This window comes from Ovis aries, chromosome 19 (genome assembly GCF_016772045.2).
Source record: "Ovis aries strain OAR_USU_Benz2616 breed Rambouillet chromosome 19, ARS-UI_Ramb_v3.0, whole genome shotgun sequence".
Classification (NCBI taxonomy): domain Eukaryota; kingdom Metazoa; phylum Chordata; class Mammalia; order Artiodactyla; family Bovidae; genus Ovis; species Ovis aries.
The window spans coordinates 15,384,593-15,399,292 of NC_056072.1; the positions used below are offsets into that span (position 1 = coordinate 15,384,593).

General features: G+C 42.4%; 2 protein-coding genes across 15 annotated transcripts in view; both read right to left on the bottom strand.

The window, feature by feature from the left end:
* Positions 1-14,700, bottom strand: part of ANO10 (anoctamin 10) — a 214,391-nt gene that overhangs the window by 86,480 nt on the left and 113,211 nt on the right. The window lies entirely within an intron of this gene.
* Positions 1,560-4,993, bottom strand: LOC101118735 (myosin regulatory light polypeptide 9-like). Its single transcript, XM_042235915.2, has one exon. It carries the CDS (start codon positions 4,895-4,897, stop codon positions 4,382-4,384), a length of 516 nt encoding a protein of 171 aa, XP_042091849.1. The 5' UTR covers positions 4,898-4,993; the 3' UTR covers positions 1,560-4,381.

The following is a 14,700-nucleotide window of genomic DNA, read 5'->3' on the forward strand; positions in this document are numbered from 1 at the left end:
TCAAAACACCCTGAAAAGAATGGCACAGAACAGACCTTCAGATAGATATTTTCAGGAGGAATTTTTCATGAACTTGGATTCTTGCATTTTCCCACACTTAGACAAGCATTAAAACCATGAACTAAAATATATGTTCCCTGTGACTAGCAGCAACCTTGTTAACAAGATGTGTGCTTGATTACACATATCCATAGCCAAGATCGCCTATATGCTTAAGACAGGCTGAGACCTGTGACCTGAGACCCTTTGCTGCAATATTTGCACCTGAACAAATATTTCCAAGCAACAAAATACAAAGAATCCATAAGGGCTTAAAAATAACTGCATGAATGTGCAGCTGGGGCAACTTATGGACAATAAGATACAAGAAGACCAAAAAAACCCAAATGCCACTTATGAAGAAACTGGAGCAAAAACAGGATGTTGGGAGCAAAAGCAGGGTACTGCCCACTCCCCCTGCACTCAACACCACCAACGGGGTGAGCAAACCCCTCTGGCCCAACTCCTGGGCATAACCCTACCCTTATCTCACGCAAGGAATCGGATCTCCTCCCAGCCTCAGGGAGCAAGGGAACCTGTTATGTGCTTTTGCTATCCCCCTCTACTGCAGTATGAGTCCCAATAAAGCCTTGCCTGAATTTCTTGTCTGCCTTCTAGTCAATTTCTATTGATTGAAGAAGGCCAAGAACTCTGGTTGGTATCATGCTGACCTCCTCCCTTACTTCTTCAGAACAGTTTCTCAAGGCTATCCCAGAGCCTATCCCTGGGCCACAGTCCTCAGTAAGACACTGGATAATCTCAGCTCACAGCTCTTATGTTGTCAGTCGCTTTTTTTCCCCAAGTCAACACAAGTAAATAGGACTATATTATCGTTATTCTTAATCTTAACAAAAAAGGAGTATACAGCAATAGTGTTCTGCATTTTTATTTTTATACGTATTATTATTGGAGCTCTTTCATATTCCTACATAGAAAGCATCCTTAATTTACTGAACATAAATGGACATTTATGTTATTTTCAGTATTTTGTTATCATTAGGGATACTGCAATGAATATCCCCATATATTTATCATTTTGTACATATGCAAGTATACTTGTGGGATAAATTCCTAAATGTAGAATAGTTTTTCAAAGGATATATGTTATTGTAGTTTAAGTAGATTGTTCCAAACTGCTCCCTGTGTGGTGTTGAGCCAGTATGCACTTCCAGAAGCTGAGTATGAGGGTGCCTGCTCCTCTGCAGCAGGCTGACACAGGATAATATCCCTCTTGAGGATTTCCAGCAGTCTGATAGGCGACAACCTATGTTTCAGTTTAGTTTCACTTTGCATTTCTTACTCAGTAGTATTAAGTATCTATTTATATGCTTAACAGTCATTTGCATTTTATTTGTGAAGTTTCTGTTCAAATTGAAAAGCATCTGAAAAGACAGGGGCTGAAGAAAAAGGAAAAAGGAAGGAGAGGAAGAACAAAGTACACCAAGTTGTGTACAAGCACAAAGAACTTGACCTCTGGCTTAAATTTAATGTAATTGATATTAGAACATGTTAAATTATAATGATTTTTTTTTACTATCGTTCTTTATTAAGAGATTTTATTTTTAGAGCAATTTTAGCTTTGCAAAGTAATTGCACGTAAAGTACAGAAAGTTTCTATGTCCCCTTCACTTCCCCCAAAGGTTTCCTCTATTATTAACAACTTATGTTACTGTGGCCACAGGACTGGAAAAGGTCAGTTTTCATTCCAATTCCAAAGAAAGGCAATGCCAAAGAATGCTCAAACTACTGCACAATTGCACTCATCTCACATGCTAGTAAAGTAATGCTCAAAATTCTCCAAGCCAGGCTTCAGCAATATGTGAACCATGACCTCCCTGATGTTCAAGCTGGTTTTAGAAAAGGCAGAGGAACCAGAAATCAAATTGCCAACATCCGCTGGATCATCGAAAAAGCAAGAGAGTTCCAGAAAAACATCTATTTCTGCTTTATTGACTATGCCAAAGCCTTTGATTGTGTGGATCACAATAAACTGTGGAAGGTTCTAAAAGAGATGAGAATACCAGACCACCTGACCTGCCTCTTGAGAAATCTGTATGCAGGCCAGGAAGCAACAGTTCGAACTGGACATGGAACAACAGACTGGTTCCAAATAGGAAAAGGAGTACGTCAAGGCTGTATATTGTCACCCTGCTTATTTAAGTTATATGCAGAGTACATCATGAGAAACACTGGACTGGAAGAAACACAAGCTGGAATCAAGATTGCCGGGAGAAATATCAACAACCTCAGATATGCAGATGACACCACCCTTATGGCAGAAAGTGAAGAGGAGCTAAAATGCCTCTTGATGAAAGTGAAAGAGGAGAGCGAAAAAGTAGGTTTAAAGCTCAACATTCAGAAAACGAAGATCATGGCATCTGGTCCCATCACTTCATGGGAAATAGATGGGGAAACAGTGGAAACAGTGTCAGACTTTATTTTGGGGGGCTCCAAAATCACTGCAGATGGTGACTGCAGCCATGAAATCAAAAGACGCTTACTCCTTGGAAGAAAAGTTATGACCAACCTAGATAGGATATTCAAAAGCAGAGACATTACGTTGCCAACTAAGGTCCATCTAGTCAAGGCTATGGTTTTTCCTGTGGTCGTGTATGGATGTGAGTTGGACTGTGAAGAAGGCTGAGCATGAATATAGCTGACATAAACATTCACACGGAAGTTTTTGTGTAGACATAAATTGGGTAAATATCTAGGAGGGTAATTGCTGGAATGTATGGTAAACCTATATTGAGTTCTGTAAGAAACTGTTAAACTGTTCTCCAAGAGGCTATACCATTTTGCATTTCCCACTAGCCATGAATAAACTGTTGGGTTTATTTATGGGTTGTTATGTTAATTTATGGGTTGTTATGTTGAGTTTTAGGAAGTCTGTATATTTTGTATACAAGTCCTTCAGGAGATATGTCTACTGAAAATATTTTCTCCTAGTCTGTGGCCTAGTGTCTTGTCATTACGTTTTGAAGAGAAGAAGTTTTATAATTAAAAAAATTTTAAGTCCATCTTATTTCTTTCATGCTTTTGGAACTGTATAAAAATTCATTGCTAAACACTAGGTCACCTAGATTTTCTATATTATCTTCTATAAGTTTTATAGTTTTTTGTTTCACATTTAGGTTTCTGATCCATTTTGGGTTAATTTTGTGAATGATGTAAGGCCTGTTAAATATATATACATTTGCATGTAAATGTTCAGTTGTTCTAGCACCCTTGCATCCTCGGTTGAAAAGACTATCCTTTCTCCACTAAATTGCCTTTGCTCCTTAAAGATCAGTTCACTGTTTATTTGAGTCCATTCTGTTCAACTGATATGTTTATCTCTTCTTTCACCAATATCACACAATCTTGATTTCTATAGCTTTATGGTAAGTCTTGAAATCAAGAAGTGTCAGTCTTCCGACTTTGTTCTTTTTCAGTACTGTGTTGACTATTCTGGGTGTTGTGCCATTCCACAAAAATCTTTAGAATCAGTTTGTCAAGATACAGAAAATAACTTGATGGGATTCTGATTGGGACTGCAGAGAATATATAGATTAAGTTAGGGAAAAATTGACATTTTAACAACATTGAGTCTCTTCAGCCATGAACATGGACTATCCAGACAGATTTTGACTTTATTTCATCAGAGTTTTACACTTTTCCTTATTAAGACCTTGCACGTATTTTGCTAAATTTATACCTAATTCAACTTTTATTTTGGTACTAAGGTAAGTGGTGATGTGTTTTTTATTTCAAATTCTATTTTTTACTGCTACTATATAGGAAAGCAATTGACTTGATCTATTAATTTTTACCACTGTTTTTAGAGTCGAGTAGAAAAAAGTTGTCTATATGTTGGTGAATGCAAAATAAAAATACAGAAAATCTGATCCCTGAGTCTGTGAAAAATAACATATTTGGCTCTCTACCCACACCAGAATCAGACATCTTAGAGAGTGCCCATAATGATAAAGAAATTTTATTTAATAATTTTTCCATTTGTGATACATTTTTTTAATCATAAAGTTTAATTATGGTTCAGAAAAAATTGAGTGAATAACCTTCTCTGAAAAAATATATTGACTCTGTAGACTGCAGTTACTGGGGGCGGGGAGAGTAGACGGCAGCTGGTAAGTTTAATTACCCTATTTTCTATTCTTAAAATGACAATAAGTCCCACATCCAGTCTGATTATAGAGATGCATGTGCCCCAAATGGCTGAGAATAAATACAACAAGAAAGGCAGAAGCTGTAAAGCTAAGGGCACGCAACAGGCTCTAAGAGAAAGTCTCAGAAATACCCAGAGTGGCAACAAGGAACGTTTGGCTGGAGTTTGAAGTTCTTTTTAGTTGTCTTTGTCTTTTGCTCCATGCTTAAGGATGCGTGTGAACTTGATGTAACTGAAATTCCCCTTTTTGTCAATAGGTGCTTCTCTGTACAGCTCATCCACTTCCTCATCTGTAAACCAGTCTCCCCTTGTGGTCAGTTCTCTCAGGTAATCCTCCTGAATGGTGCCAGTTGCTTCTTCATCAAAGCAAGCAAAAGCATTTCTGATGACATCTTCTGGATCTGTGCCATTTAACTTTTCACCAAACATTGTGAGAAACATGGTAAAATTTATGGGACCTGGAGCCTCATTCATCATGGCATCCAGATACTCATCAGCTGGATTTTTTCCCAGGGAAGCAAGCATGTCATGCAAGTCTTCCTTGTCAATGAACCCATCCCTGTTCTGGTCGATCATGCTGAAAGCCTCCTTGAACTCTTGAATCTGGGACTGGTCAAACATGGCGAACACATTGGAGGTCGCACGCTGGGGGTGCTTCTTGGTGGTCTTGGTCTTTGCTCTTTTGCTCGACATGGTGGCAGTTAAATCCCTAACTCAGCCGAGAGAATCCGAGAGCTTCAAGAACCTCCTCGCTGCTCCAGCTCCCCCTACCAACTCCCTTCCACTCCCAAAGACGCTACAAACCAACCTGTGATACATTTTTAAAACTCAAGCAGCAAACTTGAAATAAGATTCCTGAACAAATACTCAAGCCACATGAACTAAAGTCATATTAAGAGCACCCTGTGCACCAGAAAATGTTGATGAGAAAAACATGCATGCAGTCTCGTGATGCAATAGAGCAGTAGGTTAAAAAAACACTTCTATTAAACTGTGCTACAGTTCAGAAAAACTACATCATGGTCATAAATTCTTTAAGCTTCTAATCCAGTCACAGATGAACTTCCATGAGTGGATTAGATATCTGACAAGTCCAGGTACAGTCATCTTTTTTACTACTTTTACTTAGGCTTATAATATATAGTATTAGAAATAGATATATTATTTCAGGGAACTAAAATTACAAAATCATAAAGGGTTTTGGAACTCTTAGCTGTTCAGTCAGAGTGAGTGAATGGAAGTAGCTTTCAGTTGTTGGTGGTTTTCTACTCCCAACTGTATAAGGCAGTTTGGCCATCTGGTAAACTCTCAAGATCTGGTACTAAATTATTTTTTCTATTTAAATATCTACCCTCAAAAGCTAAAAAGTCAGCTGCACAGCAATTCTGAAACAAGCTTACCCAACACTCTCTAAACAGTTTCTCCTTTAAAAAAAAAACAAACAAAAAACAGCTCTGATATATGATGTATGATCATCCATTTGAAGTGCAAAGTTCAGTAGCTTTTAGTATATTCACAGAAGTGTGCAACCATCACCACAATCAAACACTGTCCTCACACCTCTAGTGACTTCCCTGGTGGTTCAGTGGCTAAGAACCCACGCTTGCAATGCAAGGGGCCCCCTTTCAACCCTTGGCCACAGAACTAGATCCCACACGCTGCAACTGAAGATCCTGCGTGCCACAACACAGACCTGGTGCAGACAAATATGTATTTTTTAAAAATGTTACTTCCTTACACCTCCAGAAACATCCATTCCCTTCAGCCATCACTGCTTCATGATCCCCATCTCCTGGGGCCCTAGATAATCATGTCTAGTTTCTGCATCTATAGATTTGTCTCTTCTGGACATTTTATATAAATGGAACCATACAATAGATGGTCCTTTGTGACTGGCTTTTCATTTAGCATAATGTTTTCCAGTTTCAACCACGTTGTACAGCATGTATTAGTAGTTCATTCCTTTTTTCCATCTAATAATACTCAATTGTATGGACTAACCACATCTTACTTATCCACTGGTTAGTGGATGGACATTAGGATTGTTCCCATTTGGGGTCTGTTATAAAAAACACTGCTATGAACACTGATGTACAAATGTTTCTGTGGACACATATTTTTGTTTGTACTGGGCGCACACCTAGGAGTGGAACTGCCACACTAAAGAGAAGTGGCAGGAGGAAAAGCAAGTGATATAGGGCCCTGGGAGCCAAATGAAACAAGTGTTTCCAGGAGACGGGAGTCAAGTCAAAGTAGAAATGAATGGTCAAAAAAAAGATCACGAAAGAGGTGACTGTGTGTTAGCACTAGGGACCTTGAGAGTGGTGTCTGGTGGACTGATGGTTCAAGAGAAAATGAAGAAGAATAACCGGAGGCAGTGATCACGGCCAACTTTTTTTTTTAAGGGAGTTTGTTTAAAGAAAAATGGGGCAAAAATAGGAAGGAGATGTGAGGTTGAAGTGGGAGAAACACCGGTATGTTAGTGTTCCGACGGGAATGATCCCATAAGAGAGGGAATGAGATGACGCAGGCGAGAGCGGGGGACTGCTGGGCCACCTGCTGAAGGGACGAGAGAATGGGACCTGCTCACAAGTGGGGAGGTGTCCTTCGTGGGGTACAGACATGGTTCTCCTGTAGTTACCGGAGAGGTGGGTCCACATGGGCACAGGTGCAAGTAGCACAGGGGATGGGAGTTTTCATCTGATACCTCTGTTTTCTCAGCAAGGTGAGAAGCGAGGTCATCAGCCAAGGGCGAGGGAGGGGAAGGAGGTAATGGAGGACCGAGAAAGGAGAAGGCATGGAGTTGTCATCTCAGTGAGCAGGAAAGATAACAGGCCACGAAAAAACACACGACCTGCCAGGCAGCGCTGAGGGCCACTGAGGTCAGCAACTGGGGGTTTAAACTGAGGCCAGTCACATGGCTGTATGGCAGGAGAGGGGTCAAGGGTATGACTGGAGGTGAGGGGCTGAGGTCAGGGGAGAGGTTAAAGAAGCTGGTTGCTATGGCAGTGAAAGAGGGATAGGAACATTTATTAGAGAGAACAGTCAACAGCCAGACCCTTGAGGGCTCAAGGAGTTGGAGGGAGTGACCTGGGGAGGTAGGACGCATACAGTTGGCTGGATGTCAGGGCCTTCTCCCTGGGCCTATCCCCTCCACTGAGCCCTCTTAGGACCAGCTGAGTTAGCTCACTGCTCAGACTGGCTGGTTCGTCTTTCCCCCTTTTACCATCCTGAGGGCACCTCCTAGAACCGCTTGGGCACAGCCTGCTTGATCTTCTCAGAGTCTCCGAGTAAGCTAAGTGTGCAAAATTTCCAACCATAACAACATGATCCACCACATGCTGGTTCCGAATGCTTTTTTTCATTTTTGGTACCAGACTTGTCTCTAGGTCTTAGGGCACAAAGATAAAAATGACATCTATAAACCAAGTTATAAAATCCGTAGAGTGGTGTGCTCCAGTACAGTCATTCCAGAGCAAGGGCCAGCTGCAACAGGAACAAAGAATTGTGTTCACTCTAATTTCTATTGTATGGAGAATTTTTAACGTTAAAAAAAAAAAAGCTTAAATACCTGCTACATGATGAAATACTTAATTTCTTTAAATAGAACTCAATGTACTACTTTGCCCACTCCTTAGATAACTCAGCTTAGTTCCTCCCTGGGAACTGAGCACCCACCAAGGAGTGACAGTCACCAACACCTGCAGAGCCATTAGGAGGAAAGGAAAAGGCTGCTGGAAGAACACTCTTCAGATTCCTAACAGGAATTTCAACTGCACATCTGAACATCGTCTTTTATACAAAATGTGCATATCTTAAAGCTCCAAAAGTTCAATATTACACTGGTGGCACTAATTTTTACCTTTGGGATGCTAAACATCTGCTAAACGTGGGCACTGTCTCTACCTGTGCTTCAGTGTAAGCTCGTGTACACATCCACGAGAGAGCACACAGCAGGCCGCGCAGGCTCATGCAGCAACGGCTTTGGAAGCAAGGAGCTGAGGCAGGTGTCCATCACTAGGAGCATGGATATGTAAATTCTGGCACATTCAAACCATGGAAATACATGCAGAAGACAATGAACCAGATTTATATGCGCTTTCCAGGTGGCACAGTGGTGAAGAATCTGCCTGCCAATGTAGGAGACCTAAGAAACATGGGCTCGATCCCTGGGCTGGGAAGATCCTCTGGAGAAGGAAATGGCAACCCACTCCAGTATTCTTTCCTGGAAAATCCCATGGACAGAGGAGCCTGGTGGGCTACAGTCCATGGGGTCGCAGAGAGCACACAGATTTATATATGGCCACACAGACGGGTATCATAAACATAACACTGAGCAAAAAAGAAGCAGGTAGACATTCGGAGCCCAAATCCATGCACACACATTAAAAAACAAAAACAGGGCAACACAATTAACAAAAAATGAGTAAGAAAAATGAGAAATATACCAGCATGGGTGCCTATGCTGGGCAAGGGCCACAGAAGTGGAAATTTAAATAAAATACAAACAAAGATGCCTGTGCCGTGAGTAGGAACAACTTGATGTTATGTGTCTGAGGTGGTGGTGGTCATAGGGAAGGGGAACAGCAGTTAGAAAGTATGGATTTTGTGTACTTGCAGATTTCCAGTATGTCTAGTCCTTGTAAATCATGCTCCGGAGACACCTACAATGTGCCGTGACCTGCACCCAACAGTCTGTCACAAAGATAAGATAATTCTATCACCATGCCATGTTTTGCTACAATCGTCATCTCGATGTAAGGATGGTATTTAATAGGAACTAGAAAGCTAAATTAGCTCATGCTCAATCTAATGCTGAGTAAAGCTTTGAAATAAATTCAGAAAGAATGGTAGATGAAAAGACTCCTATAGAATTGAACTTGACACTGTAATGAGTAACTTAGCACACGAAATACCACACAGTAGACCCTGTTAACCACGTGTCCAAGCTCATCTTGACAGCTGGAGCTGACTTTAAAAATGTGTGTGTGCTTCACATTAGAATAAATACATGCTTCCTACAGGCTTCTGGTTTCTAACACACTTTCTGTTCTCTATCTCTAAACTACAAATTATAGCCTAAAATAAAACCAGCTACAAGGAGGAGACCAGCACAGGTGGAAATCAAATGAACTCGTGTGTCGTGAGAAATTGCCATTCACGAGGCTCCGGCTCCAGGGAGATGATATAATGCAAAGCCTGGGGCCGGAACAGCTCCCGGTCTGATCAACCAAGACTCATGGGCCCCATTCCTACTCCAGGGGGAGGTTTTGTGTGATCCTGGAACAATTGCTCAGGTTTCTTTGCCTCCCTTCCCCTGAGTGACACTGAGCTCCTGGCAACAAAGACAGCGATGAATGAGCGCTGGAAGAAGGGTCAGGAGTTCTTGTTTCGTTCCCAGCTTATTACCTATAAAAGGGGCGATTACAACCAATCCCCACTGGGCTACATACGACCTCTGTTACTTGGAAAATAAAAATATGAAAACCCTGGAGACCTGTTATAAATGCTGATCCTGGAGTCCTTGTCAAGAGACCCCTTACAATGGAGACTATTGTTCAACAAGATCCATATAGCGGGCAAATCTCCTTAAAGGGCTAAGACAGACACACTTTAGAAAAAACTGTTCTAAGGAGAAGCTGAACAAAGATTCTTCTAAACCTGTCTTCCTGTTCTGAGGGTGTTCTTAGCACAAGACAAGGCGGCCCTGAAAAGCTTTTGAATTTAAGTTGAAATGATTTGATTTGCTCCACAAAATTCCTTCACATCCTTCTTTTGCTTACTGTAACAATAAAGTATCCTGAAAATATTTCTACATAGGAACTATTTCTACGTGAATTCTCTCATGAAAATTATGAACCCCATTAACAACAAATGAAGAAGTATACAGGAAACACTAAGTATTAAATCTCCCATCAGTCTTAAACCAATTTCTTGCATTCCATGAGCTTCTCAGTGCCTGCAAGGCTGAGAAAAGTCCCTGACCATCTGAGCTGCACAGAACACGGCGGGACCTAAGGACACGCGGGTACAGTGACAGCACCGTTCAGCGCAAGGCAGGCGAACTCCACCGAAAGGCATACGGCAGCTCCAAGAGCGAGGGCGGGCTGACCCTGTCACCGTTCACCTTCCCTGACCCACTCCTGCCATGGTGTCACTTCATCTTTGTTCTAGTCTCCTGGAAGCTACCCCTTCAGGAGGCAGTGTGGGTGTGCACTTGGATCCCAGTTCCATCCTGCATGCTTCCCAGTAAGGGGAGGGTAACAAACCTGAGCACCACCTGTTCGGTGGGTAACAGATGAGGTGGTGTTACTAGGGAGAGGCCACGTTTACACAGACAGAGTTATCCGTGAGGAGGGTGAGGCTTGTTGGTGACTGAATGTGGTTCCAGAGGGCCCAGGGGAATACCCCTGTGGGGGCCGCTGTGGAAGAATGACCTGTGGGAGAAGCTCAGAGCAGGGAGTGGCGAGTGAGGGCGAAGAGAAGGGGTTGTCAGAACCGCTAGGTCCCATCTGGGACCGTCCTGAGGACGATGCTTCTCAGCTGGCCCCAGAGGCTGGGGAGAGCTTCCCATCGGTGCCTGTCAGGAGCTTCTACTCAGTCTTCCAATCTCAGTGAGTGAAAACCTGTCTTTTGCCTTGGAAAAGCTCTGTGCTGGATGGTGGGCGCTAAGTGGGCAGGGGGCCCTCAACTAGGACAGGAGGGGCAGGGCTCCAGGCCAGCGGACTGGTTCGAATTCAGCCACCGCCATGGTTTGCTCCGTGAGCACACTCCACGTGGGTGAGGGGAGCGCCCACTCTATACCTTGAAACTAGTAAGAATTCTAAATACAAAGAAATGCAATTTAATGTTTTTAGTTATTACTACATCTCTGTAGCTGAGGGATGCAAGTATATTGTCCATCCCATTTGTCCATCACCTTGGAGAAAAGATGAAAACCACTGAGAATCTTCACATCCATAGCTACTAGGCAGGTAAAGAGCAAGAAAGTTATATGGTCTCTCTGTGAAAATCTGGAGCATGTGGGTGCAGCCCTCCCCCACCACCAGCAATGCCCACCTTCTGCAGAATGACTCTCCCAACACTCCCAGAGCACGGCATGAAGCCGGGACCCCCATCACAGCACTGTCATGACACACAGAGAATCTGGAGCCAGCCAGTGAGGGCGTGTACGAGCAACTAGCCACAACTGAAAAATAACACAGAAATATTTACACGGGGCCTGTGGATGCTAATTTGTTCTAAGGGCTTTGACATGTAGTAATTCATTTAGTGCTGACAACCATCCTATGAAGTAGGTACTATTATTTTCTCTGTTTTAAAAAACCAAGGCACAGAGAAGTTAAACAAATTTCCCAGGACCACAGAGCCAAGGAAATGGCGGCATGTGCTTAGAAATCAGGCACGCCACAGACTACAGTGTAGAGCAGTTAGAAAGAGAAGGAAGTACAGATTTAGGATGGGAGAGTGAAGATTCCGATTTCTCTCTGATATCAAAAGAGTATCAAAACAACAAAGAAATTAAAAAGGCACAACTCATAATAATGAAGGAAATGGGAAGGAGACCGTTAAGAACATGGGATATTTCTACAAACTTCTGGAAATCCAAAAATAGATGAAAGAGTAGAAGGCGAGGAAACTTAGTGGAGGAAACTGGGCCCAGAGCCCCAGTGGAGGGAGCTTCAGCTATGAAGGAAGCTGGCCAGTTATAAACTGGCAAAGTCTCCAGACCTGCACACTCCCTCATGACGGTGGGCACGGTGACGGGGGGCTCCTCCCCTCCCCACAGCCCCGTGTGCAAATGTCTTACAGCTAAGTAACAACCCTTATGCACGTGCACATGTGCAAGAGACAGGCCACACATACACACAAAACACACACAGAGAAGACCTATTTACTAAACACAGGAAGGGAACTTTCTTGGGGTGAGGAGACTAAGGAGCTGAGCAACATGGTCTGCATTCTGGTCGTGGGGCATGGGCAGCATATTCTGCCCGTCAGAGTCGTCTATCACAGAGCTAAGCCTCTGCTAGCAGGAAAACGTCACTTTTATGACGATATCCTGAGCCAGCCGTGCTAGAAACAGACAGCCAAGAATCACCAGACACTTTAGAAAAGCCATCATACAAACAGAGAAACAGACAGACAGACTGCCATGCACACATACCCCAGGGTGAAAGAAAGAAAATGAACCTCAGGGGAAACACTTCAGGTAACTCAAATAGTTCAAGGAACAGAAGATATACTTGCTGGTTTTTTTAAAAAAGATGATAGCCTCAGAGAGAACTAAGAAAATTGTGCATTCATACAGACAGTGTAGACTCTCATGAGAAAGGAAAAGCTAGAAAACCAGAAAGAATTCATAGAAATTACCAAATGTTTGTCAAAATGAAAACTTCAACAGGAGAGTGAGGGAATCTAGTCTAAGAAATTTACAAAATAGAATTAAGAGATGCTAGAAAAAAACAAGTTTCCCAGGGACTCAGCCATCAAGAATCCACCTGTAATACAGGAGACACAGGAGACGTGGGTTTGATCCCTGGGTCCGCAAGATCCCCGGAGGAGGGCATGGTAACTCACTCCAGTATTCTCGCCTGGGGAATCCCATGGACAGGGGAGCCTGGAGGGCTACAGTCCATAAGGCTGCAGTCGAACACGACTGAAGCAACTGAGCACACACAGCTCAGAAAAGGAACAAATTAAACAGAATGAATAAAACACTAACAGAAAGTAAACAAGTAAAACAAAACAAAAATACAGAAAAATCAGTAAAACCAAAAGTTAGTTCTTTGAAAGATCTAGGAAATTGATAAACCTCTAGCTAAACAGATTAAGAACACAATGGAGTATTACTCAGCCATTAAAAAGAATACATTTGAATCAGTTCTAATGAGGTGGATGAAACCGGAGCCAATTATACAGAGTGAAGTAAGCCAGAAAGAAAAACACCAATACAGTATACTAACGCATATATATGGAATTTAGAAAGATGGTAATGATAACCCTGTATGCGAGACAGCAAAAGAGACACAGATGTATAGAGCAGACTTTTGGACTCTGTGGGAGAGGGTGAGGGAGGGATGATATGGGAGAATGGCATTGAAACATGTATAATATCATATGTGAAATGAATCGCCAGTCCAGATTCGATGCAGGATACAGGATGCTTGGGGCTGGTGCACTAGGATGACCCAGAAGGATGGTATGGGGAGGGAGGTGGGAGGGGGGTTCAGGATGGGGAACATGTGTACACCCGTGGTGGATTCATATTGATGTATGGCAAAACCAATACAATATTATAAAGTAAAAAAAATAATAATAATAAATAATAAAAGAAAAAAAGATTTTAAAAAAAGAAAAAAAAACAATAAAAAGGAAGACACAAATACCACTATCAGGAAGAAACAAAATCTGAACAGCTTTCTGTATCTACTGAAGACACAATGCATAATTTAACAATTTCTCAGGCCCAGATCGCTTTACTGAGAAATTATGTCAGACATACAGGGATAAATAATACCAACCCTATATGACCTCTTGGGCTTCCCAGGTAGCTCTGTAGTAAAGAATCCACCTGTCAGTATAGGAGACACAGGTTCAACTGGGTCGGGAAGGTCCCCCAGAGGAGGAAATGGCAACCCACTCCAGTATTCTTGCCTGGAAAATTCCACAGATGGGGGAGCCTTTGGGGCCACAGAGTGGAGAGAGTCAGACACGACTCAGCAACTGAGCATGCACACATACGATCTATCTCAGAAAAAAAGGGGGAGAGGCTGCCCTGAGGGTCCAGAGGTTAAGAATTTACCTTGCAGTGCAGGAGATACCACTTCAGCCCCTGGTCCAGGAAGACTCCATATGCCGCAGGGCGACTAAGCTTGTGTGCCACAATTACTGAGTCCACGTGCCACAACTACTGATGCCCAGACACCTAGAGCCTGTGTTCCACAACAAGAGAAGCCACTGAAGGCAGAAGCCTGAGCCCTGGAACTAGAGAGTAGCCCCAACTCGCTGCAACTGGAGAAAATCCTCTGCAGCAGGCAAGACCCAACATACCCAAAGATAAAAAATTAAAGAAAACCTCTTAAAAAAGACTCAGCAATTTCACTATGAGGAATTCACCCAAGAAAAATGAAGACATATATACATGAAAAAGCAGGTACAAGAGTGTTCACTGCAGCTTCATTCATAATAGTCAAAATACAGAAATGACCAAAATGTTCACCAACTAGTGAATGGATAAGAAAATTGTGGTATGTTCATACCATGGAATACTATTAAGCAATGTGAAGAAAGACACTATACACAGTGACATGGATGAATCTCAAAAGCATTATGTTGAATTTTAAAAGTCAGACACAAAGAATACTCACTGTGTTGTTCCATTTATATGAATGCAAAAGACAATTCAATTTATAGTGATAGAAAGCATTTCAATGATAGTCTTTGACTGGGAGGAGGAAGGGACTACGGCTTCCCTGGCAGCTCAGCTGGTAAAG